Source organism: Ascaphus truei, chromosome 6 (assembly GCF_040206685.1).
Source record: "Ascaphus truei isolate aAscTru1 chromosome 6, aAscTru1.hap1, whole genome shotgun sequence".
NCBI lineage: Eukaryota > Metazoa > Chordata > Amphibia > Anura > Ascaphidae > Ascaphus > Ascaphus truei.
This window is the reverse complement of record NC_134488.1, coordinates 70,670,727-70,697,785: the sequence shown is the minus strand read 5'-3', so window position 1 is coordinate 70,697,785 and position 27,059 is coordinate 70,670,727. Positions and strand designations below refer to the sequence as shown.

At 45.6% G+C, this 27,059-nt stretch overlaps 2 protein-coding genes and 1 long non-coding RNA gene across 8 annotated transcripts in view; 2 read left to right on the top strand and 1 right to left on the bottom strand.

Annotated features, from left to right (window-relative positions):
- MANEAL (mannosidase endo-alpha like) overlaps positions 1-7,773 on the top strand; it is a 32,329-nt gene extending 24,556 nt beyond the window's left edge. For 2 of the 3 annotated variants that reach the window (XM_075604771.1, XM_075604770.1), the window contains 3 exons: positions 1,859-1,968; positions 4,341-4,417; positions 4,907-7,773. In XM_075604771.1, coding sequence (XP_075460886.1) covers positions 1,859-1,968; positions 4,341-4,417; positions 4,907-5,543 — 824 coding nt within the window. In that variant the 3' untranslated portion in view covers positions 5,544-7,773. The remainder of the gene's footprint in view (positions 1-1,858; positions 1,969-4,340; positions 4,418-4,906) is intronic. The other variant, XM_075604769.1, reaches the window with a different exon arrangement.
- Positions 7,774-7,803: 30 nt separating this feature from the next.
- On the bottom strand, positions 7,804-18,079 carry YRDC (yrdC N6-threonylcarbamoyltransferase domain containing). The gene is made up of 6 exons (XM_075604772.1): positions 17,878-18,079; positions 16,170-16,365; positions 14,738-14,852; positions 11,670-11,789; positions 11,125-11,267; positions 7,804-10,481 (listed from the first exon to the last, which is right to left on the bottom strand). The coding sequence occupies exons 1-6, from the start codon at positions 18,023-18,025 to the stop codon at positions 10,421-10,423; spliced, it is 783 nt and encodes a 260-aa protein (XP_075460887.1). The 5' UTR covers positions 18,026-18,079; the 3' UTR covers positions 7,804-10,420.
- Positions 18,074-25,401, top strand: LOC142497246 (uncharacterized). 4 transcript variants are annotated; one of them, XR_012802209.1, is made up of 4 exons: positions 18,076-19,180; positions 20,997-21,110; positions 23,744-24,019; positions 24,710-25,384. It is a non-coding gene; the product is annotated as an uncharacterized LOC142497246 (long non-coding RNA). The 4 variants fall into 4 exon arrangements; XR_012802208.1 differs by having other exon boundaries at positions 18,074-19,180; positions 23,076-25,401; XR_012802207.1 differs by having other exon boundaries at positions 18,078-19,180; positions 23,744-25,397.
- Positions 25,402-27,059: the final 1,658 nt, after the last annotated feature.

Here is a 27,059-nt window from a genome sequence, read left to right as displayed (position 1 = left end):
CTATTCCAGGATACCCTGGAACCCGGCAGAGGGTGCACCCGCAGACACCAACCCAGACCCGAACTGATGGAAAGAGCACCTGATGTACCTCTTTGGACTTTGGGTTAGAGACTGATAAGAGGCCTATTCTCCCAGCCCTGCAGATAGGGGCTGGGTGAGTGAGTTAGCCCTTACAAAGGGATAGGCGGTTTGTGTATTTGTATGCTGCCTTAAAGATGTATTGTTTGAAGCTACGGGCTGAATAAAGTCCAGGTTTATTTTCCCTAATATATGTCTCCCTGGTCATACCTCTGCACTCGTCTCCTACACGCTGGAAAATCATTTGCAGCTCATTCGAGTTTATAGTCTCCAAGGTGCCACCCGGCACAGAGAGGTGTCTTTTATAGCATAGCACTGCTTAATAAATATGGGCGTTGGTCCATTCTGTATACATTGAGCTTTTGGGGCCTGGGATTGTATTATGTACTCTGCATCACTACAACCTGCAACATTCTTTAGGGAGTTTGCTCTGCAGAGAATGAGGTGACTGATACATGGAGAGAGGGAGCGGGTGGTGGTGAGATCGCTGTAGGAATGGACAATTGGAGCTGTCATTGTGCAAACAACTTGTAAACGCATTAGCCAGATCCTGTTTCAGGACACTGCAGATGGATAGCTCACTTATTAAATTACTGCAGCTAAAGAGCAATGCCTAAGGCCGCGCTTATAGTGACGGCAACAGCGACGCTGACGTCACGCTGCGGTCGCTGAAAAAATCATGTTGAATTGACTTCCAGCGATCGCGACCAAGCAGTTGTGCCGTCGCGCCGCTCCTACTATAAGCGCACGCAATGGATTCGAAGCATTTGTTTTTACGCGACGTCGCGTCACCGCCACTATAAGCGCGGCCTAATGAAGCCAGCTGGATGTACGTGTGTGTACGTGTGTGTGTACGTCTAATAACATGTTATCACTGAGAGAAGTCTTGACAATATAGTTCAAAGTTCTAGTAGTCGTATTGGTCTTGGAGAAGTGTAGGTGAGTATTAGTACGATACTTTTTAATGGATTAACATGAGGGTTCTTCATAAATGAAATAATAGAATACTGCACAAAATAATTAACGATAGACAGCACACAAAACCAGCATATAATGGGAAACAAAAGTGGTGCAATGTGGAACTGAGAGGACCCCATTTCCTCTCAAACAATAATTCAAAGAAAGACAAATGTTCCCAGCACGCTGTGTCTTTCTTTCAATAGAATACTGCCCTTTCCAAACCTCACAGGTCTCTTCTTCACATGCACAAAGCTTTTCAAACCTCACGCGTCTTCACGTGTACAGAGCTTTCCAAACCTCATAGGTGTTTTCTTCGTGTGTACAGGGCTTTCCAAACCGCACACATCCCTTCTTCACATGTACCCTTCATCTCATGAAAGAGTTAAAAATAGTTGCATTTTTCAGTCCAACCCATGATACTTTGTGGTGGGAAACAATGAAACTCAGAGTTTAGTGTAATAATGAATTAAACAAATGACAGAACAAATATATCATTTTTCTCTTTGGAAGAATATGATTTTATTTTAAAGAATAAAAACAGGAGTTTTAGGAAAGGTGTATTAATAAGCATCAGTGGGATAGATTTCCTTCTTTGATATCAATGGGGAATAAATTTGTCTAAAAAAAATTAAATAAAAAACCTCACATACCTCTATAGAACACCTAATTCTAATCGTAGAGAAATTATATATATATATATATATATTATATATACACACACACACACCATTCCAAATTCTCTGGCACACAGGGGTTTGATTCGTGTTCTGTGCTTAATCAGGTAAAGGAGTCGCTAACGCTGAGTACTGTTTCCTTGTAGGGGTGCTTGTCCTATCATGGTACCCACCTGGCATGGCAGATGAGAACGGAGATGCAGTGGAAGACCTGGTGCCCCTCGTGTTGGATGCTGCCCTTAGATACAACATAAAGGTACCACTTTACCTGTCACTATAAACCACAGCTCTGCAATACTCCACCTTCTCACTGATACAGGAGACGTGCACACGGAACGCTCAAATTGCACATTTTGACTCTTACTTCGTGTCAATGTATCAAGAGAATGTGCGCCACTTGCATGACGGAGTGGTTATAAGACGAGATAGTCCATGTAATAATACAATAAGATTTATCATCATATAGGCCTATAACTAGTGCAGTTTTCCTTCTTGCGTGAAATAATTCTGCCTGATCCGTTCCAAATGTAAGAAACACGATTCATAAATAGGGTGCTTCCAAAAACTGATGCAGATTAAAATGTTTGCCGCGTGTTTTGGAGCAAATTGCAGCGTCTCCATCAAGGTACAGAAGGTTAGTAGACATCTAGATTGATATGTTCATAGATATAACATAGGTATGTTCAAACAAAGGTTGGACATCTTTTTAGAAAGGAAAGATACAGGGATATACTAAATAACTAAACATGGGAAGGATGTTGATCCGGGGAGAAATCTGATTGCCAATATTTGGAGTCAGGAAGGAATTTATTTTTCCCCTTATGGGAGATCATTAGAGGATATGTCACTGGGGTTTTCTGTTTGCCTTCCTCTGGATCAATATACTGTAAATACGGATATAGGATAAAGGGCCTCATGCAGAGAGCAGCGCTAATAGCAATCTCGCCATTTTCCGGCGAAAATCGAGCTGAAAGCAGCAGAAAAAGGCAAGTTTTAAAAAAAGCGCCATTTTTTTTTCTTGAAATTCGCCGCGCGGCTGGAGAGATCCTAATCTCTCGAGTGTTTTTTTCTGCCGTATGCAGAGAGCCGCGAACGCCATCTAGTGGCTGTTCGCGCCAAAAAAATGGCGCGATTTTCAACATTTTTCCCCTCCACCAAGCAGCTGGCGCTCGGCGGCCGGTGGAGGAGAAAAAAAAAAAATCGATTTCTTTCCCACTGGTTTCAACAGCGCTAATAGCGCTGGTTGAAACTCTCCATATGCAGAAAGGATTGTAAATGCAGTTTTATGCCCTTTCTGCATATGGAGAAAAAAACTCTCCAATAAAGCTAAAAAAAAATCCCCTCTCCAATTCTAAATAGCGCTGCTCTCTGCATGAGGCCCAAAGTATCTGTCGTCTAAATTTAGCATAGGTTGCACTTGATTGACGTATGTCTTTCTTCAACCGTCATGTAACTATGTAACCGGTGTGCAATAATAGGGTTTAGAATTAGAATTATGGGATTCCTGCAGGTCAAGAAGACTCATCTGCTGACATCCAAACATCCCATACACAAGCATCCTCTTATTACACCAGAGGTAGTTTCAAAGACCTTATTACCTAAGCCAGGGGTTTTTCAACTCCAGTCCTTGGAGGGGGGAGAGGAGGGGGAGTGGGGAGAGGAGGAGGGGGAGTGGGGAGAGGAGGAGGGGGGGTGACTGGAGTTGGCTACTCCTGACCTAAGCCATACAAGAGATTTATCATCATATGCATGAATGGAGAGAATATACAAGGTAGTGTTAATCAAATGGAGCCATCGCATGCCAGGGACATAAAGGGTCCATTTATCCGACAAACCAAAAATGGGGCACGATCATAAAACAATTGTAGTACATTTAAAGAGTAGTAAGGGTAGTATTTAAAATGTAACTCTAATTAATATATCTGTACAGAATGGGAACCAGTACTGTACGTTCCAATTCCGACATCATTTCTTGACTGCAGAGATTAAATTAGAACAGTGAAGCCCGCGAATACGCCGATTTTTAAATGTTCAGCTTCAACAGCTCAGCTATTACTGTGGATGTTATATGGGAATTTGGTCACCCTAGTTAACTTCTTCACTGCCAGAGCAATGAATTGCTGGCACCTTTAGCAGTGAAAGTTTTAAACCAGGGATGGCCAACTCCTCAGCCTTCGACTAAGCCACCTGTGCTGAAGCAGGAATATTCTGAAAACCTGACCGGCTGGTGTTCCCTTAAGGACTGGAATTGGCCACTCCTGTTAAACTGTCCTCAACGGGGACTTTTGTTAGATTAAAAGATGCCATTTGTATTTTGAAAAAATACATTTACCTTAAATAAAAAAAAAACTTTTCTTTTCATTTTTTTTAAAACCTGAACAGCGATAGCTTGTAGATCAGATTTAGCGGGATAGAAATACATGGCTGCCACTATGGATTCTACAGTTTAATAATAGAATGCACGAGGGGAATGGAAAAATATTATAATACTTTGCTCTTCTGCGTCTCAAATCTTTTCGGAGGAATCGCACCTTTCAATTTGTAATCCGTGACTATTTAGAAATAAATCTTTATCTTCATCTAACAAGTGTTATATTTCCCCGTGCGCTTCTCTCGTTCACGCTGCAGGTGGCGTTCCATATACAGCCATACCAGGGGCGTAACGACCGCACAATACACGATAACATCAAGTACATTGTTGACAAGTAAGTTTGGTCACGGTCCCATGTGGTTCTCGCTCAGGGTATCCAGGTCACTACAACAAACGCCCCCTGGTGGCAAGGGCACGGATCTTTTAGTGGGAAAGCCGTACCATGTGGGCACATACCTTATGCAGTGGTTGGCAAAACCTTTTTTTTTTTTTTTTTAAATTTAATTAACAATAAAGCAAAAGACTTTAAAAGAGGATACTCTGCAAGACATCCTGTAACACAGATTTAACAGACCAACTTCCTTTTTTAAAGGTGATTTATTATCTTAGGTTCAGTGCTGCTTTGTAGTCAAGACCACAGTACAGCCAGCCTTCACCATCATGAGATTGCCATTGTATGCATTGTAACTATAATCCATTGCTCACAATCTATTCATAGAAATACAGGACTAAGGGAAATGGAGGGTTCTTAAAATACCAGCCCTGGACCCAGGTTGGAGTTACTGGAACCGCCCAGTAACAGGTTTTCCTTTCTCTTCTCTAGTTTCGGATCCCACGCTGCGTTCTACAGATACAAAACCAGCACCAGCAAAAGTCTGCCGCTCTTCTACATTTACGACTCGTACTTGACCCCCCCTGAGTCCTGGGCCAACCTGCTGACGCTGACCGGCTCTCACTCAGTCCGTAACACGCCTTACGATGCAGTCTTCATTGGGCTCCTGGTGGAAGAGGGGCACAAGCATGAAATCCTTACGGGCGGATATGACGGGATTTACACCTACTTCGCCTCCAACGGCTTCTCCTACGGATCCTCCCATCAGAACTGGAAGTCTGTCAAGAGCTTCTGCGACGACAACAATCTCATGTTCATCCCAAGCGTCGGGCCAGGATACATAGACACCAGCATCCGACCATGGAACAACCACAACACCCGTAACAGGGTCAATGGGAAGTATTACGAGACAGCACTGCAGGCCGCTCTGAACGCAAGGCCAGATATTGTGTCCCTCACCTCCTTCAACGAGTGGCATGAAGGGACCCAAATCGAGAAGGCCGTGCCAAAGAAAATTGCTACCCGTCTTTACCTGGACTACCTACCCCACCAGCCTGACCTATACCTGGTACTTACAAGGAAGTGGGCTGAACATTTCAATAAGGAGAAAGAGCAGTGGCTTATGTGAATGCTCAGTACAACTCTACACTGCTGCACAGTTCTTTACATAGAACATGAAGCAATTTAGGGGTGAATAATTCCTTTTTAGGGGATTGTGTTTGACCAAGTTACACAGAAATAGATGTTGATTAAACCCTTAAGAGTGACAGAGGGCCTGATTGCATGTAGAGAAGAACCTGGAATGCGTTGCACAAAGAGGTATCAGTTAGGGCAGTTGTGACCGGCGCCGATAGCATCAATGCCAGGTAACCCGATTCAGCAGTTTCAAGCCTCTTCACTCCCTTGCTTGATGATTGGTATCCGGCCTGGTATGGGTAACGAGGGACGTATGTATGGCCTCAAATTACAGAACTGACTGCACAACCCTGTTGTATTTTCTTCGCGAAGCAACATATGGATGTGGCCTTTTGGTGATAAAGACACTTTGGTGAATGATTAGGAATAGTTATTAGTACCCATTAGCTTGGCATTGTGTTGCTGGCCCCATTAGGATAGGCGTTCAAGTACTTCTGGCACCTGCAGAAACTCTAAACAATGGAGATGGGGGGAATTGGATGGCCGGATTTCCTGCCATAGAATCCAATGCACATAACATACAAATTTCATGAGAAGCCTCACATCTAGGACTTTGTTTTTGCTAGAATGTATAGTTCTGGCAGAATGAAGATGGACATTAAAGGTGCAGTTCCCTGCCCCTCCCTCATCCTGAAAGTGAGCTCAATGTTATGCCCTTTAATTACTTTAAATTAAAAGCCCAAAGCCTGCAGTAGAGAGTGTTCACATGGCAGCCTCTGTTTAGTCTCACTTACTACACCCCACCAGGTAGCAGAGCAATTTTCTGTGCAGACTCCAAAGAGCCTTATCGGAGTCACTGCGTTATCCTGAACTTCTCTGATAAGGTGTTGGGGAAAAAATGGGAGATGTTTAGGAGCAGTGTTCACTTCTGTTTTGGGCTCATTTGTTAGGAATAACACAGTTTACATATCAGTGAGCAGGGGGGAACTAGGTAGAAACAGATACCCTGCTCCTATGTTAAATAGCGCCATCTCTGGATGTATACAAGCAGAATCAAACCTAGAACCACAATTAAAGCGAAAATATTTTAAACGACTTATTACACATCCTAGTGAATCCAAAGATTCCTTTCTCTGTCCCATGTGTTATAAAACGTACATTGTTGGATTTGCGGGATCTCCTTATCTATACATATTGTTTTCACAGTGCAAATATTCAACAATAGTTTCCCTGTTTTATGCCTAATAAATAAGAAACTCCCATATGGGTTCCTATGTCTTCTTGATTAAATCACTCGCCCCACGTAATTGGCTTGAACAAATAAAACCACACACCAAGCAAAGACTTGGCCATTTTAGTTTATTTGGAAATGAATTACAGATTGCATTGTCAAGGTACCTCTGAACAGGGGGGTGTCAATGATATGTATCAAGGCCATTACGGAGCACAACCAGGATATTTCCATTCTGTCCCAATATATCAAAGTATTTTGCCCCAGCTTGTACGTCAGTAGGAGAAGTTACTTGGTGCACAGCCTATAATGAGATGTATCACATTCTGCATCTATACCCCACCATGCACCTTGGGGAGCGTCAGTAGGAGTTGGTGAGTTACATGGTGCACGGATTATAATGAGATGCATCACATTCTGCACCATAATTTTCCAATTTTATTTGCCCCCAAATAATACTCTATATCTGAAGTGGCAAAAGTGTAATATTCTGCATCAGATATAAGAAACTGTTCTTATACAAATACATGATGCAGCTCTGCTCCACAAATGTTTGCCTAAACACACCATGTTGTTAGATATACCCCAAAACGTTTCCACTACCCTCAGACATAATGGGACATGAGGGGAACTTTGCCTGTGCAAACTCTTGTTAAACACCATGACATCAGACAAAACAGAGCAGCCAAAAGAAAATCAAACTCCTCCCAAGTCCCAGCTCACCAGGTTTACAGAATAACTTTAAAAAGGATTAAAAATACTTATAGGGTTCAGATTTGGGTGCAAAAAGGCATCGCCCAGATGTGATCTCTTAAACAGGTCACTGCCATTAGTACACTTTGGTCCTAGGCGGGTTTGTCCCTTTAACTACTACTGCACAGAAGCAACTCACAGAAGAATGAAATCAAGATAATAACGTTTGTAGCTTAAAGCTGCAGTTCAAGCAATATCCTGCATGTGTTTTTTTAATAAATCAGTTTTGTAGTAAGAAAAAATACTTTTAGCATTTTCTGTTTCAAAGTTGTTTTTTTAAAGACCACATTTTCTTGTGTACTATTTTAACAAGCATGTTTGTTCCTATAGCAACCATTTACATTCCCCAGTTCTAAAATGTAGCCAAACTTCGGCGATCAATAGACGGAGAACGAATTAACCGGCAGCTATGCAGTTCTTTAGGCAAGTAGAGATTGCCCACATGAAACTATTGAAGTAAACAAAAACAAGGAGCTTGAACTGCAGCTTTAAACCGTGCAGAGTAAACGAGTTCTTCAGTGTTAGGCGATACCTTTTAAATCTTGTCTTCCCAAACATTGGCTGTGTGTCCTTAAAACGTTCATACTACGTATAAAGAAGAGACCTGCAAGATTCCTCTAATTCAATACTCTGAAGTCGTCTTCCCTGTGCTGCAGATTATTGTCCCAGTTCATTAGACTGGAGCCGAATTCACCAGCACCGGGGACACCTCTTCAGTATATCCTGAGCAGATGAAAGCTCTGTAAAACACTGTTACATATATTAAGGTTTGTCTGTGGTCCATTAAAAGTAGCCTCCCGTAATGATACAAATGGGTACCACAACTTATTTTTTTTTTACTCCTAGAGTACCAGTACTAATTTCTGCACCCAGAGTACCAGTACTAATTTCTGCACCCAGAGTACCAGTACTAATTTCTGCACCCAGAGTACCAGTACTAATTTCTGCACCCAGAGTACCACTACTTTCTGTAACCAAAAAAAATACCAAATAGCTTTTTATAGAGAAATAGATTTGTTGTAGCGTTTCCCACCTTCCTACTTTTATACCACCAACCAGAGCCCCAAAACTAAAATAAATCTGCGCACACGGCAGCTATAAAATATTTCTAAAATACAGTTCGAATTTTTTTTGGAAACAATGCTACATTAAAAAACAAAAACAAACGCAACAAAAAAACCCTCAGATGCAGATCAACTACTTTTTGGAAGCCACTTAAACCACTGGTCAGAACAACCAAAGACGAACCTTTGTACATTTCCTGATGAAAAGCAGAAAACCACCTTACCTGCTCACTGTTATTTCACCCTACAATTGCAAAACGGGACAATATTTCTCTGAGTCACAGCACATCACTCTGAATTATCGGGGGTATTGCAGAGCTTTACTAGCAACACAAGGCAGTCTTCCGACCTGTAACTTGAGACCTCTTTAGGAGTGGAACAGCAAATGGATATTTGGACTTACTGTATGTATGTGGCTTGGCGAAAGAGGGGGAGGGCAATTTTGCAATGTTGCCCAGCTAGATGTTAGCAGCCCTTGCCATATCAAATACACACGTATCTGTTCCCCCATAAAAGTTGGGAAGCAACAATCCCATCAAAAAATAAACGCTGCATTGTACATGTTTAAATCATTTTATTCTGTATTCTTTTTTGTTTTGACATGAAATAAGCATACAAACTCTACCCTTAAACGTTAAGGGAAAATAAATAAAATGCACAAAATAAAACAGCAAGTCTTGAAAGGGAAGCTTGAGCATATTCAGTGCTCCATGCTATAGCATCACACATGAGCTACAGTTTTTTTTTTAGGATGCCCGAAGATTTTGACTCTACAAAGGAAAGACTTAAAACCAGCCTCAGACAGGCATGCCGGGTACCCATGCAATCCCTAGCACCAGGTGGTTCCTTTAAAGGGCAAGACTAAATCACTGGAATCATTGCAATCTCCCATTGCAGTCCAAGTTCGGCAGTAGGGAGAGTCAGTCTGCTGTGTGCATCATGTGTATGAGTCAGACTGGTACAGTATGTATCAGTGAGTATTGTTATGGTCCTGCAGCGGCACAGATACTGCCTTACAAACCACTGGGAGGTAACTGGTCATACTCCATTTCACTTTAAAGTACCCCATGCTCATTTTGTCTTACGGTGGGGAGAGTCCCAGTCATGCAATGCCGTGTAACAACTCTACAATATCCGAAACCTATACAAATAAATGCCTACACTTCCAGGACAGAGAGGGGCGCAGTGTCACTCTGCAGAATGCAAACAGCATTTATTCACGTAACAATCTGCTACTTTGCTGTTGTATTAAAGGTTGAAAAATTGTTTACATTTAGGCCTGAAATCCCAATGTAGAAAAGTTCAACAACAAATATCAGGGACTATACAATCGCCTTATTCTCAGATCTATTTGTGATCTCACAGCTTCAGGAGAAATGCAAGGCTGATGGATTCTGTAGGGGTGGCCATTCGTAAGACTACCAGCCAAAAAAAAAAATATAAATTTCCCCCAAACTATGAAACACTTGATACCGGTGAATAAGAAAAAGTGTAAAAATGACTTTTTTTTATATAAGTGAAGAAGAAATGGTACTTTAACACTTTTAGTACCAGACAGTATGTTGGAATAACAAGGCGTGCTGGGAACCGTTCAAACTTAAATCGGACCCATTATTTAAAAGTAGCAAAAAATAAATTGCGTATTAATCGAGGTAGACGTTTTTCGCCATCTATATATGGGGACAGTGGCTTCAAAGATCTAAATCGTTTCCAAAATGTGTTGCAAAATACCCCAAAACATGCCACGCCTGTGCCAGTCTCAGGTTAACCAGGGGCCCCTTTATGCCAGCAGATGACAGGTTTTTATTACCCACAGTGGGGTCAGGAGGTGGGTAATAAACCGTATTTATTTTTGATGGTCTCCAGAGTAGGTGACAGCGCGCTGCAAGAGAAGGGAGATAAGCAAAAGGTAAATACATGCGTATACATAAAACATACACTATAGTAGGCACGCCACTCATAGCAACGCTGGCATTATTTGGCATGTGCAGGCTTCAAGTAGAGTAATAAGCATATACACCACCCAGAACCTCCGTCACAAGACAGGCACCAGACAGAGACAGCACCACACCGGTAAGTTGCATCAAAAGAAGTGTATTATAGTCCCTTTAAGGGTATAGATTACGTGGACTATAATACACTAATTTGTATAGGATTTACCTACATGGGGCCTGTCTCTTTGTCTGGTGCCTGGGACAGATGCCCTGTTTATTGTTCCGGGTGAGAGATCTAGATATAGGATAGATATGGGCTACATTATGGGAATATCACATTATTTCCTACTGGTGACCCAGAAGTCGCCAGCAGCCATATTTTTCCATCCTAAGTTGTCTGTGAAAAGGTAAAACTTTGAATGAGCTAAAAAAGAAGGAGACCGCCAGCATGCAATAATAACTAAAGATTTTGTGCAGTGTAGACCTTTGGTGACTTGGACGACATAAGGAGGACATGGTGGGAATGGATGTGGCTACAGATACTCAGCATTAGTGTAGAGAACGGCACAAACATGTGTGAGTGGGACTCACCAGCCAGGTCTGATCACTGTAAACCTCCCAGGCACAGAAAGGTCGACCACTGTTGATCCCAAGCGGCATTCAGGGCTGGTTATGTCCCCAATTGGACCGCCGTCCACCACTATGGAGAGCAGGGGCCACAGGTCCTTGAACTCCTAAAAGCAGGAGTGCATAATCCGCAGGGGTCCACAGTAAGAGAGTGTGACGTACCGCTACTTTTTAAATGTACAACTCCAGAGTATTTCTTTTTATGTTTATGCCTAGGGTACCACTACTTTCTAAGTTATATACCCTGCTTCATTTCAATGTATAAGCCCAGAGTCCCTCTACTTTCCAATTTACTACCACTTTTCCCTATTTAAAAACCCGGAGCCCCTCTGGCAGCAAAAGGGGTTAACCCCTCCCCCATTAAAGGGGTCAGCACAGATTTGCATTACCTTTCTGACCTTTCCAGCAGTGATGGGATTAACACCCACTGGGTTTTTAAAGTCCCCCCCTAGTTATTGGGATTACGCCACCCTCCCCCCTGTATCCACTGCTCTGTGGAAGAACCCTACCTCCGCAGTGAGGGTGCTCTCCTGGGTGCTGATGTTGGCGCTGGTCAGGGCCAGGGGTTCAGAGCAGAGCTGGGCCAGCTGCCTGATGAAGGAGTGATCTGGGATCCGAACTCCCACCAGCTGTAACAAGACGGGACACGTGAAGAGAGGGGTCAGCGCTTGGGCCCCTTATTCCATAAACTGTGAAGCCATTTACCCTTTTACCGGGAAGATCAAAAACACATTGAAATGGGAGCTTAAAAATCGGCTGATTGCCAGGGGAAGACGGCTCACGGTATGTAGAGTAAGGGCTGTGACACTGCAGGTCCCTTTATCTGTACTACATAAGATGGATACAAATCAGTGTGTAGAGGTTTCCAAACCTCTTAGTGTACACTAAGGCTGCGTACACGCTGCTTGCCAAGTTTACTTCCTGTAATCTTTATTAGCACGTCCCTGCTCACGCGGTGCTCGCTCGTACACTCTCCCAAGCTTGGTGCTTGTACCAAGACAGTTCGATTTGACTTCGGAGCACTAAGCAGGGTCTGAGCGGGGAGGGAAGGGGGGGGGGGAGAGAGAGGAGGGAAGGGGGGGGGGAGAGAGAGGAGGGAAGGGGGGGGGGGAGAGAGAGGAGGGAAGGGGGGGGGGGAGAGCGAGAGGAGGGAAGGGGGGGGGGGAGAGCGAGAGGAGGGAAGGGGGGGGGGAGAGCGAGAGGAGGGAAGGGGGGGGGAGAGCGAGAGGAGGGAAGGGGAGAGCGAGAGGAGGCAAGGGGGGGAGAGCGAGAGGAGAGAAGGGGGGGGAGAGCGAGAGGAGAGAAGGGGGGGAGAGCGAGAGGAGGGAAGGGGGGGGAGAGCGAGAGGAGGGAAGGGGGGGGGAGAGCGAGAGGAGGGAAGGGGGGGGAGAGCGAGAGGAGGGAAGGGGGGGGAGAGCGAGAGGAGGGAAGAGGGGGGGGAGAGCGAGAGGAGGGAAGAGGGGGGGAGAGCGAGAGGAGGGAAGAGGGGGGGAGAGCGAGAGGAGGGAAGAGGGGGGGAGAGCGAGAGGAGGGAAGGGGGGGGGAGAGCGAGAGGAGGGAAGGGGGGGGAGAGCGAGAGGAGGGAAGGGGGGGGAGAGCGAGAGGAGGGAAGGGGGGGGAGAGCGAGAGGAGGGAAGGGGGGGGAGAGCGAGAGGAGGGAAGGGGGGGAGAGCGAGAGGAGGGAAGGGGGGGAGAGCGAGAGGAGGGAAGGGTGGGAGAGCGAGAGGAGGGAAGGGTGGGAGAGCGAGAGGAGGGAAGGGGGGGGGAGAGCGAGAGGAGGGAAGGGGGGGGGAAAGCGAGAGGAGGGAAGGGGGGGAGAGCGAGAGGAGGGAAGGGGGGGGGAGAGCGAGAGGAGGGAAGGGGGGGGAGAGCGAGAGGAGGGAAGGGGGGGGAGAGCGAGAGGAGGGAAGGGGGGGAGAGCGAGAGGAGGGAAGGGGGGGGGAGAGCGAGAGGAGGGAAGGGGGGGAGAGCGAGAGGAGGGAAGGGGGGGGAGAGCGAGAGGAGGGAAGGGGGGGGAGAGCGAGAGGAGGGAAGGGGGGGGGGGAGAGCGAGAGGAGGGAAGGGGGGGGAGAGCGAGAGGAGGGAAGGGGGGGGGAGAGCGAGAGGAGGGAAGGGGGGGGAGAGCGAGAGGAGGGAAGGGGGGGGAGAGCGAGAGGAGGGAAGGGGGGGAGAGCGAGAGGAGGGAAGGGGGGGAGAGCGAGAGGGGGGAAGGGGGGGAGAGCGAGAGGAGGGAAGGGGGGGAGAGCGAGAGGAGGGAAGGGGGGAGAGCGAGAGGAGGGAAGGGGGGAGAGCGAGAGGAGGGAAGGGGGGGAGAGCGCGAGGAGGGAAGGGGGGGGAGAGTGCGAGGAGGGAAGGGGGGGGGAGAGCGAGAGGAGGGAAGGGGGGGGAGAGCGAGAGGAGGGAAGGGGGGGAGAGCGAGAGGAGGGAAGGGGGGGGGAGAGCGAGAGGAGGGAAGGGGGGGGAGAGCGAGAGGAGGGAAGGGGGGGGGGGGAGAGCGAGAGGAGGGAAGGGGGGGGAGAGCGAGAGGAGGGAAGGGGGGGGGGAGAGCGAGAGGAGGGAAGGGGGGGAGAGCGAGAGGAGGGAAGGGGGGGAGAGCGAGAGGAGGGAAGGGGGGAGAGCGAGAGGAGGGAAGGGGGGGAGAGCGAGAGGAGGGAAGGGGGGGAGAGCGAGAGGAGGGAAGGGGGGGAGAGCGAGAGGAGGGAAGGGGGGGAGAGCGAGAGGAGGGAAGGGGGGAGAGCGAGAGGAGGGAAGGGGGGAGAGCGAGAGGAGGGAAGGGGGGGAGAGCGCGAGGAGGGAAGGGGGGGAGAGTGCGAGGAGGGAAGGGGGAGGGGAGAGCGAGAGGAGGGGGGAGAGAGGAGGGAAGGGGGGAGAGAGAGGAGGGAAGGGGGGGAGAGAGAGGGAAGGGGGGGAGAGAGAGGGAAGGGGGGGAGAGAGAGGAGGGAAGGGGGGAGAGAGAGGAGGGAAGGGGGGAGAGAGAGGGGGGAAGGGGGGAGAGAGAGGGGGGGAGAGAGAGGAGGGAAGGGGGGGAGAGAGAGAGAGAGGAGGGAAGGGGGGGAGAGAGAGAGGAGGGAAGGGGGGGGAGAGAGAGAGAGGAGGGAAGGGGGGGAGAGAGAGAGAGGAGGGAAGGGGGGGAGAGAGAGGAGGGGGAGAGAGGAGGGAAGGGAAGTTGGTGACGTCACCGCAGCCTAAGGGGTCGGAAAGTGCTGTACATTATAATTTCATCTATGAAGATCCAAATGCAGGTCCACTAAAAAGGTATGACAATTTACAACAAGCGTACGTTTTTCCAGGACTTAGAACAGGTACTAGAGCTTTGAACAGAAGATTAATAATCAAACTTTTTTTATCTATCATTTTAAACCCGAAGCTGCTATTGTCTAAAAAATGTAAATGCAAAAATAGTGACAATTTGGAAAGTTTGTTGGGAAATTCAGAGAAGCAAAATAGACAGATCTCTCGTTGGTAAAGTCCTCGGGTTCACTGCACCGACTACAAGGAATCATCTCCCAGCTGCACTTCTCCGAAGCGTCTTATATACCAGCTGTAGTTCTTCACCGCTCCATGCACTCATACTTACAGAGGTAAAAGGGTTCAACTTCTTATTGAGGCCTTCGGATCGCTCCATCACCAGAGTGACAGGTCCCGGCAGCAGGTCGTGCAGTAATTGGTCAGGGACGTTCACATGGCAGTACCTGCAACAGTCACAGGAGAAGCTCAATCCTTCACCCATTCCTTTTATTGGGCACACTAGGTGATCATTTGCATGTCACAACCCAGAATCCTTGGCTGCAGCTTAACCACTGTGTGGCAAGACAGTGGGTTAAGTGAAGCAGGTTTGTGGAAGACAAGCAGACACAATTATAGGCACTGGATCTCTATTGGGCCATCATGTGAATTCTGCGTGTGTAAATATGTATACATTGGCTTAGGGGTGGCAAACGCCTCAAGGGCCAGCAAAATGGCAGGTTTTCAGGATAGGTGCCTCAATCAGTGGTTCAGTCATTATGACTGCACCACCTGTGCTGAAGCAGGGATATCCTGAAAACCTGTTGGGGGCCTTTGAAGACTGGAGTTGGCCACCCCTGCATTAGTTCATTGTAGAAAGGATCCCCAAAATAAATATGTTAATCTGATTATTTTTTTCCCAAGCAGTATGCTAGAAGTCTAGAGATGGACGAAATTAGATACGTAGCCGATACTGGTTCCTTTGGTCCACAGATTTCAGCGGATCAATCTCAAAAAGGGCGATTTACGTTTTGTAGGTTATTTGTATTATTATTGCCAATACACTCCGCGAAATCCGCAACCGTTGACCGATTTGTAGAATCCAATCCAAAATTCAGCAATCCGCGGTGGATTTTTAAGAATCCGCCTAGTTTCTGAATCCACGGATTGGATTCTACAAATCCGCCATTGGATACAATCTGTTGGCGGTTTTTGATGAATCCGCGCGTATTAAAACCTACCAAATGTATTTGCGGATTTTACACCGCAAAACAGATTTTGGGGGAAAAAATGAAAGAAAATACCAGGAAATGGATTTGGGCAGATTTTCCCATCTCTACAGATGTCCACAAGCTAATTAAATAAGCAGAAGGTTTCGAGATTAAACCAATGGAGACAGACATTTAAGCTCGGTTCATCTTTCACACATGGGCAGAAAGGGTACAATGGATACAGGTGACATTATTTAGATACGAGACCCAAAACAGGTACGGCCATGCTAAATAGATAGTTGGAGAGTTTGCATTTGTATTTCTACTGCATAAGTAGTTTAATTTAACACCATTGGGAACAGGAATATAATGTTTCTTACATTTAAGTCATGTTTAATACTCATCTCTTTATGGTACCCGTAATCAAACTGTCCATATGGTACGGTCACCTGGTACTATAGAAATAACACTGTGCAGCCTTCGTATTGATCCATAAAATGTATTAGAGCCTGTACAGGAACACACAAGGGGTTTAAGCAGTGACGCTTGAAAGTGCACACTTGGATCACTCACTTGTAAATATCCGGGATGTCCCCCACGCAGATGGCTAAGGGTTTGGTCCCGTTGCGTCCTTTGACATTGTAGATGTTGGTGATGGATTGGGAGTTCTGAGCTAAACAGGCGATGCCATAGATGGTATCAGTGGGCACAGCTATCACTCCGCCCTGTTGCAAGATGCCAACAGAGGTGTTCAGCGTTTCTTTCCAACCTGCAAAGTGACAGCGTCATTGTGTAGTTAGAACTCACTTTGCTGTCAAAGCGCTCAGACACAATGCAAAACAACTTGAAATATAGGTGGAAAGAGCTTAATTTTTTTAATCCAGTCCAATTGGCGGTACCAACAACACATTGATCACCGGAGGTAAAATGAATGGGCACTTCTGCATTAGAACCGCTTCTTTTATCATGCAATTCCACTGAGGTCTAAGAGTGACCCAAGTCCTGAGTGGGATAGTGTGGATGTGATCCTGCCCGTGGAATAGCTATTAAAGAGCAGAGACTGCAGAGCTACTAGTGACTGGGGCAGAATGTATTCCCCATCCCACTGGGGGGTGAATCCCTAGGGCACCCCTCAACACACTGGGGAATTCGAATACACTTCAATCGTAAACTCTTCAGGGCAGGGACTCCTTTTCTTACTTTTACGTCTGTAGCACTAATTCCCATTACGTGTTCTATTATTATGTCACATGTATTACTGCTGTGAAGCGCTATGTACTGTATATGGATCGCACTATATAAAGACATACATAAATGCAACAAACAAAATGAGACAATAGGAATGGAACACCCTGCCCCGAAGATCTTACAATGTGAGTGTTCAGAATGTAAGCTCTTCGGGGCAGGATCTCCTTTTGCAATATTTTGTAATTTAACGGCTATTCTTAAAAAGGCGCAATCCAAGAGGTTTTATTTTTTTACATAGGATTGAAGCAGGGGGTCTCTGGAGCTGAACCCCACTAATGTCAGCTCCGGAGACGACCTGTTTCTAGACATTCGTACCTCAGAATGGGGTGCTGGTATCTTGGGAAAATGTAAAGCTCCCACGTCACGTGGGCCAATAGGAAGCCGTACCAGATGACATCACGGCTTCCTATTGGCTTGCGTAGCGCAAGAGATTTGATAATGCACCATTACATGAATCAGGCTAGCCGAGCGTGGCGGCTACCGGCACCTCCTACTGAGGTATCTCGGGAAGCAGTGGATCCCCAGAGCCAATGTGAATGGGGTTCAATCCAATGAAAAAAATAAAATAAACAGATGGAAAAAAAACAGCCACTTGAATCCCATTGCTTGTACTTTATTTACCGTGTATTGTAATATTCTAAAAGCGGTGCATATTTTTTTTGGCCGGGAATCACCAAGCTGCAATGCAGGGTCTCTCACATTGATCCGCCATTGATTTATATGAGTGAGATACCCTCCAACACATCTTAGGGAATCCCCAGCCTATGTCCTCCCTACTCTTTGCCTCCCAATGTGTGTCCCACCTGTCACTCTGGGTCCCCTAGGTTGGGAAACACTGCTTAGTATTTACCTCCCCTCCCCCTTCATTAAAACAATTACATGAATCTCTCCAGTGTAAAGTGATTTCATAGGGGTCCACACGCCCACTTCTCAGCCAGCCCTCACCATCCCTTCCTAAATACCTCACTCTTCTCCCACCTACCCTCCTATCCTCCAGGCTCCCTTCTCACTCCTCCAGCCTCCCTTTCCTCACCCTTCACATCCCCGGCCGGTCCGTCCCGACACCCTCCCAACCTCAGCACCCTGCAGGCCATCTCCCTGCGCATAACACGAGGTTTCCCCGGGAACTCGCGGCTCCTTAACCCGGACACGGTGCGAGGGAGCCGGGCAACCAGCCTCATCCGAGACAGCTCCTGATGCAACACGCGGGGACCCTGCTGCACTTCCGGGTCAGCAAGGACACGCCCACATACGTCACCTGATTCCAACCCCACACCTTAAAGACACAGCTCCTCTTCCAAGCAACACCTCCCCCAAACCCCCACACCTTGGGGTTGCAATACACTGAAAGCGCTCGGCCACAAAACACCTTTCTCACCATCATCTCTTAACCCCTTCAACGTCCCCCCAACCTGAAGGGACTCTCCGGCTCCCCAGTTTGTGTGTGTGCCGGTTGCGACATCGAATTAAATATAATGGGTCACACATAGCAAGTCACAGAACCATGTACCGATAGCGTGACACTTTGTGTTGGCTGCCTCAGCGACCCTGCCCCCCGGGCACTGTGCTCCCCAGGCCGGGCCGTGTTCTTGGCGGGCACTGTGCGGGGCGGGCGGTGTGCTTGGCGGGCGCTGTGCGGGCGGTGTGCTTGGCGGGGTGTGTGCTTGGCGGGCGCTGTGCGGGCCGGGGTGTGTGCTTGGCGGGCACTGTGCTTGGCGGGGTGTGTGCTTGGCGGGCACACCTGCTCAGGTAATTAGAATAAAGCGGCGGGCGGGAAGCGCTTGTAGTGACAGGGAGGGGCCTGCATCGCATTCCGGCAGCGAAACGGTTACACTCCTTTCCAAGATAGGGGGAAACATCCCAAATATACGCAGCGTGAGGGGTTAATAACGCGACCCGTAGACAGGACACGTGACATTAATCTGTGGGGCGTAATTAAAGGACGGACTTTAAAAGGCACAAGTGCGATTTCATTCAAACACGTGGAGTCTCCGCGCCCGCACAGCCGCGGTTACTGCAGGTCAGCACAGGCACCACAGGTTACACTGTTTCTTTATACTGATGACCCGTGCAATCCTGCTGGACTTTTAAATAACATTGCAAAGGGTCTCCCTCGCGTTATGATGGCGTGGATAGTGTATAAATCCTCTTCACACCCGCCCCAATGTTTCATCCTTATAGAGCAGCTGATGAGCAGACCCAGCACCACCGCTTGTTTCTGTGGCCGCTGAATCGCAGTTGCTTCTGTGCCCAGTGCTTTGCTTTCTGTTCAGATGGCGTCTGGAGGCGAGTTCCCAGCGGGAGATGCTGCACCGCAGCACAATAACATACCTTTGGTGAGTGACAGAAGTGTAACACACTATCCCCTGTACTCACAGAGCTACACTCACTGGTAAACCCCCTCTCTGTGTAAAGCTATCCAATGATGCCATAACTCCTGTTGTCCACGCCTGTGTGTGCTGCGTTTAACAATCATCTCTAGGTTAATGGAGTGCACATCTATTCTGTGGTACCTTTAATAAACCAACATGGCTTATTCATAGGTAAAATTATTCTACGTCTTGAACCCTCGCAGGTCTCTTCCACTAGTGCAGAGGCGGGCAACCTATTTTTCAATGTAGCCACAGGTGTGGCGAATGGGAAACGAAAATCGCTGCACCATGCTTTTCGTTTACTTGCGTCGCTACAAATTTTAGCTCCCATAAAAAATAACAGTTCAAGGTCGGATCTAGACTTCAACTGAAGGGAGAGGGGAGTATTGGATGGCTGTGTTGTCAATGACTCATTCAGAAAGCGGAAACCAGCACACGTCGCCAGAAAAAGTTTATTTTACTGTGGGAGCTGCCAAACTCCAATTCGCCACACTTTCATGGCCAATTCGCCATACTAGTGTGTATATTTAATATCCGTGGCCGTAGAAAACATGAACTTATAATGAAGAACTCATGTTGGCTCATTGAATATCTTTCAGTATGACGCAATCAAAGTATTAATCTGTTGTATATTTAATGAGCTTTATTACATCCTAATGGCTGCTTTGTAACGTGTTGCAAAAGGAAAAAAATAGAACAGAGCACAATAGTGCAAGAAAAAATATATAAAAGTGACCATACAATTGCATAAAACAAAACTGTCCCTGCAGCTGAGGTTTGAATCTCGCCCAGAGTGAAAAATAGCAGATATCCAAGAAAGCAAAAATATAGCGCAAAGGAAAAGTGTGATAAAGGGGAAATCCACACTCACAGAAAATCTTCTTGTTCAGGTGTTTGGATACAACAAAGATTAGGCACCGATACTGCTGCGTTTGTTATCCCCTCGGTCAGTTGTCATCTCAGAGGTTGGTATTTGTATATATGAAAGATATGGCAAAATTTAGTACAATAAAAAAACCACAAATGCACATTGCACTCACAGATTGGAGATGGGTAATGCGCAGTTGGAATTTTCCCAACTCTGTAAGTTGAAATGGTCTGCGGCGGCATCCAGCGCACAGTCCTTCTGCGTCAAGTGAGATCCAGATCTCGCGATATCTTGGCAGGCTCGCTGGTTTTGGGTCTCGCACTCTTTGGCGCCGTGAGTGTGGATCATCATGCGGATTGCTCCTTTACTTTACAGGTCTTACTGTTATTTTCTTTATGCCATATGTTTGCTTTCTTGGATATATTATCGGTACTCTATTTAAACAAAAAACAAAGTGTGTGTGTGTGTGCCGAGCACGTGCATTTTAAGTGAAACTTCTTTGTCTTTTTTCACTTGTCATATAAATTGTATTGGTGATGGTTTTTTAATTACAAATCAAAACGCAAAGAAGTTTGACTTGGCACCCCCCTATTTGAGCTATTCACACTTCTATATGTATACTGTCTGTGTCTCTGTGTGGTCTCCGTCTCCCAAGTGTTGATGGTACTGCGCTGGAGGTCTCTGCACGTGTGCGGCAGGCAGCCCGAGAACCGTTCTGCGACTGCGCCGTGGCCATTTCTGCGTCATGTCACTCCCGTCACGTGTTTTTGTTACAACGAATTAAATTTTCCCCATTAAAACTCTGTAGGTGCCAGCAAATAAGTTTCACTTCAAAAACTTACACCACTATTTTCAGCTCTGGAACATCTGTAATGTGCACGTGTTCAATCAAAGCTTTAATTTCCTCCCCAGGACGACCCGGACATGAAGAGGGTTATAAATGATCGGCAGCAGCTCCTGTTGGAGAATATAGTCCGCTGTGATGAGATGCTGCTTCATCTTCGTAGGATCCATGCCTCTTTCACTGTTAAGTATCGGTTGTTTTACACCATATGCAAACTCACCCCTAATGTTAATTTTATTTCTGCTTGCTTCATTACACAGCGTGTACAGCTAAAGCTGCGCTTTATAGTGGCGGCGGCAGCGGCGGCAGCGGCGGCAGCATCGACGCGATGTCGCGGCAAAACAAATGCATTGTCGCGATCACTGGAAGGCATCTCACTTTGATTTTTCCAGCGACTGCAGCCTGACGTCGCCGGCACTATAAGCGTAGCCTTAGCCTGGCACAAGGAAGTCTGTGAGCCCACTCAGGGGCAGCTCTTTAATTCCTTTGGACTCATCTGTTTGAGCTTGGTCACTGACTCCGCATTGTGAAGTTGGTGGTGTTTGCAAACTAGACACAACTTAGATTAGGGTGGGTAAAATTAATTTATTTATAAAAATGTTTTAGCAGGAAGTAATGCATTGAGTTAAGAAAAACAGTAAAGTGCGCTACTAAAATACATCCACTAAAATAATTTATCAAGTTAACTAAAATCACCACATAAGTGATTAGAAGTTCATAAATAAACACAACCTGCTTGGCAAAGAGAGCGTCTGCAGCTGTCTTGAAAGGGGGCTCAACACCCTTATACACTAGAAGATAAAGAAAAAGCACAGCGCACAACACTCATAGTGAAGTATGAAAACAAAATATTTGTATTAATAAAATTCAAGGTTCTGCGTACATTGGGTTAAAAACAAACAAGCAGCAGGCATGGTATAAGGCCCAGTAGATGTTACCACACTGGAACCGGGATCCTGAGTACCGTTGGTAACGTCTGGGTCACTCTCCCTCAGTGGTAAGTGGTACTGAAGTCCTCTCCCAACAGCTGATCGTAAGTATGTAGGGGAATAGGTAGTCCAGTACCAGATTGCAAATACAGCACGCTTCCTTTCAGCCTCTGTGCTCCTTGAGATGAGAGCACACAGTCACACAGCACGGAGCTTCCGGGACCAGTGGACGACCGATGATGTCACCTGGATTGCTAGTCCCTCGAGATGACTCACGGGCTCAAGGAGGAGGGGGGCGCGATGGAGCACTCCCCAGATGGAATGCACACTCGCCGGCTGCCTCTCTTGATATGGTGTGGCAGGGGCACTGAGTCACGTTGTACGCCAGCGGGCGGCCTCTGCTCACGTCAGCGTGACTCGCGATTGTTCAATATCACAGAAGTATACCAAAAGCAAGTGGGGGCAGTAAAATAAAATACCCAATACAGCAAGGAACAACTTAGGAGCTCCTTGGCACAATTCAATGTGTTTCGTAGCGGGAACGCCACTTCAGGGACTGACAAATCATAATGAGCATATCAACTATATACCCATCCTTCTGTAGTGATTGGTCAGTCACTCAATTAGGATGGACCAATTCTTAACATGCAGAAAAGTGCCAAGCAGCTGTAGACATAATCAACACTAAAATCACTTAAACAATTTAATAAACAATGACTCTTTGATAAAGCGCTTGAATAGTGTGAAACGCGTTAGAGGTACTCTACCTGCTCCTGTGTATGTTGCTGCCATTTTTGTATGAATAAAACCTCAATTCTATAGCTTTAGCTTTGCCTGGTCCCCGCTTTTGTATTTTGGCTGTGCTTTCCTGGTTCCTTACCTACACGTACATTTTAGAACTCTGCCTAATAAACAATGAATAAAATTACACATAAAACAACAATGTATGAGAAGGCTGTGAATAAAAATAACAGATTAGAAATGCAACAGACATAAATAAAATCAACACATCTGAAACATGCAGAAAACAAAAGAAGAAAATATATGCCCTGTAGTATGACCCATTACAGGTATATAACAGAGAGAAAACCAACTTAATAGAGGGACCATATATCTGTCTTCATTCAACCCTTTGGGGGAGAGAGAGTTAAGTTTGTATATCCAGAATGTCTCCTGGTAGGAGAGGTTTGTAATTGGTGTTGGTTATCATGTCTACAGCTGCTTGGCAGTTTATTACATAGGTAAACCAGTAGACTATGGGCTGGTCTACGACATTTGATTGTGGCCGTTTAGCCGCTGCTCACCTTACCTCCGAGACTTTCTGCCGTCGCCCGCTTTGCTGCCAAGGTAAGTCACTAAACCTTACCCTAAAACCCCTTAATGTTAACCCCAAATACTAATGGTACCCCTACCTTTAACCTTAACCCCTTTTACCCTAATCACTAAAACTAACCCCATACACTAAACATTACCTTCTCGTCAAAGCGGAGGGTCCTCCTGCAGCTAAACACCGGTGGGGAGTTGGGTGCGGTGGGATGTCTGCAACCAAATTTTCCATTCCAACATGGACCACCTGGTCTCTATCTGCAGTCATTCTGTTGCTAAGGTGGTTATTCTGTAAGCTCTGATAGTGCTGTTTGGGCACAATCGCATGGAAACTCGCATTGAACTCTGGCGTCATAATGAAGAGCTATTTTGAATTGTCCACTGAAATGCACTATATACTGTGAGAAAATACTTGTACCATATATATTTTTTCAAAACAACTCTGCATGACATGTTTAATGTAACAAGCATTCTTTGTTTCTATAGCAACCATTTACAAAGTCACATCCCCTTCCTCTTCTGAAACAGGCTCTGGCACACTTTTTTTTTTTTTTTTTTAGCCCTCACCTTTCTAGAAGTGCACCAATTGTATCTGGTGATGCCTGGTCACATGATCTTCCCCACAGAACTTTGCATCTTTGGTCCTCTTCTGCTGCACTGACAGCCATTTAGTGAACCCTTCAACCGAATCTTCGCCGATCGATTTCGGGAGAATTAATCTATTTGTCAACTTGGCTAATTACTTATTGTGGATTGTATTGATGCACATATTAAAGGGAAAAAGAAACGGCAGTTTGGACTACTGCTTTAAGTCGTAAAAATGTCACAAAGGATGGGTAAGGACACAACCAGACGTTGGGTTTTCACTATTTCAATCAACGAGGTTTTAGAATATAAACCCTGCATCAGGGATTTTGAGTTTGATTTTAACCAAGGGAGTGTCTTATGCCAACCAGAGACGTGAAATTTCTTCGTCTTATGACCCTGAGAGAACCCAAAAATGTTTGATAACGTATGTTAGGGATTTTTTTAATTTTTTTTTAAAATCCTTTATTTAATGAAACTGTTTGCCTTTATTGTATTTTATTGTAATCTCTCTGTTAACTAAGTGCTGTACTAAGTTTTGTATGTTAAATCTAAACTTTTATAAGTGGATATTTGGGCTCTGAACTTGCATGTCTTGTAGAGGTATTTACATTTTTGGACACCTTTTTGCTACAACAGATGTTACGTGCATAGTTTGTTTATTAAACGGGGACCAAAGACTGCAAATAAGAGTAAAACATTATTGGTAGTATCAGTGGTTAGAGATTATTCATTTGAAGGACCTTTCAGAGGTGAAGATTAAATCCGCTAGATATGTCACATGCTCACAGGTGTGCTGTTCATAACATCCACCGTGCAACTTTCTAATCCTCCATATGATCTGCAATGTAGGTGCAAGTCTTTGGAAGTTGTCTTAAACATGTGAGCAGTGTTTTGATATGTCTTCAATGAAACACTTACAAGCAACTGATTTGTTACAGGCGAGTGCTAAAGGCAAAAAGGAGCGTACAGCGATTGATGGTGCACATAAGGATACTCGGGAAAACCTAACCTGTGAAAAGTGAAGGAGGATCAGATCTTATTGGATTCATGACTAAGAAAAATGCCAGTTCTAACTCCCCCCCACCCCCCCCCCCCACGATTAGTACATGACCTGTGACAGTTCCTTTTTTTTTAAAGGGACTGTTACTCTGTTTTTCTGGGTATTGCATTTTTCACATGCCTCCATTGTGGCTTCACTGCAGCTTACTGTTCTAAAGAACTATTTTATTCCTAAACTACTTAACTCTGCCCTGACCGCTTCAACTGTGCTATTTTTGCTACATTCTTTATTTAGGGACTAGCTCCTAGCCATTTAGCCCAGGAATAGATATACATACCAGGGGTGTGCAAACTGGGGGGTGCAGAACATTTTATATTCCCACAAGTGTCATTTATTTATTTTGGACTAGCTCCTAACCAGTAAGATGTATTGTATATTCTGTGATAAATTAGAAACGTTTGCGTCTGCTTTCAACCTGTATTTATATCGCTAATAAACTTATTTTGAACTCTAAAACGAGGACTTTGGATGATATTGAATGATTTCCGAGTGCGATCAATTGATTCAGTTTGTGCTGCTAAACGTTATTAGCCTTTGTGGGGTTAGTAAGCTAAGATGCAAGTAATTTAAACTGTTAAAGGCAAAATGTGTATCTGACACTTTTAATAGTACTATCTACTCAAGGTTAGCCATTGAATTTTGATAAATTGCTAAAACAGTAACAATTATTACTAAAATATCTTGCATGGTTGTTGGCAGCGATTGTGTTGAGTCAAATTAATTCACACTATACATTTATTAAGAGGTTTAGTTTATTGTAAAAGTCTTGACAGAGGGAAAGGAAAGACCTGATTTTGACAAAACTTTAGCAAGTGCAGCCCCCATTCCTATGTTCAATAACCTTACTTATACAAATAGCCGACAATGCTCACATGCATCAAAAAAAGTCTAGAATAGTTTTGAACTTTTGGGCAACCTGAAGTTAAAAAAAGGGAAATTCTATTTGTTGTTCTTACAAAATGGAGGTGACCGTTCCAATGTGGTCATCTTTACCAAAGCCAATGCTTCGTTTTGGGCCAGACCATTACAAGGGCAGGAAGAAAATGGCACCTGTCAGAGCCTGGATTCCAGCAAACAAGCCATTTTGATAATGGTAAACACTGGGTAAGATCCTTTGTCAAATGTAAAAGATACTCCAGGTAGATGGTGTGGTAACTTTCCACAGTTGCTAATTTTTCCAACACGACTTTATTTGCAAAGCTATTGAACGCATCTTCACTGAGCAGACATACAAGGAAGAACACTGCGTTTGTCCCATTGTCACAACACCCAAGAAGCTTTAGCTTGCCGTGTTCAGAATGTACTGTACACTTTGCACTAGATAAGTGCAGAGACTGTAACCCATTGAATTAGTGTTTGTTTTTAAACTAGACTGGTTAAAGCTTGTCTGCAGCTGTTTCTTTGTTTTCTAACTTTAAAAATGTAGGCCTAAATTGAATAGGGGCCTTAGGCCATGTCCCCAGAGGCTGCTGCAGCGGGCACAGCCCTCTATGGGGCAGGCCCCAGTGGGCGCGCAAAGCGCTGTGACTCGTACGCTGGCAGGGAAGACAAGAATTGTCTTACCGTGCTGCGGTCACATGCTCGGCGAGCAGCCAATGGAAGGGCAGATAGGCCGTACCCCCCCGCATATCCCGTTGCTCCCCTACAGACCGCCAATCGCGGTTGTAGGCTGTGTACGCTCCGCCAGGTGCGGGTGCAGTAGTGAGGACTGGGGCTGTAGCCTTAGACCTGAACACCATACTCAAAGCTGTGATGGCAAATACTAGAGTAAATAATGAACAGTGGTCTTGTGCAAGTGGAGAAAATTTTTATTGAAGGGGTCGATACCTTCAATAAACCTATTCTTCACTTGCACAGGAGTACCGGCCATTATTTACTCCACTGATGTCTCTCTTCTGCAGCAGACGTATGTGCACCCGTGGCAATACCGAAGCGGTGATTGCTCCTATTTTGCTTTTTCGCAAATTGTGGGAGATAACAATCTTTTGTAAGGGGAACAGAGGTATAAAGCAGGAGGGAAATGCAGTGTTGAGAAAAAGTCAGATACTGTCGGCACAAAAAATGGCTTTAACTGAAAAGAACTGATTTTTACTAGTGGAGATTTATTACCATCCCATGACCCAGCCGGAAAACACCATCTCCATTATTACTGGAGGTCTCCATGAATTCCCAAATGAGGTAATGGATCTGCACGCTCCAGTCTGGCTGCTACTTGGCCATTTAACACA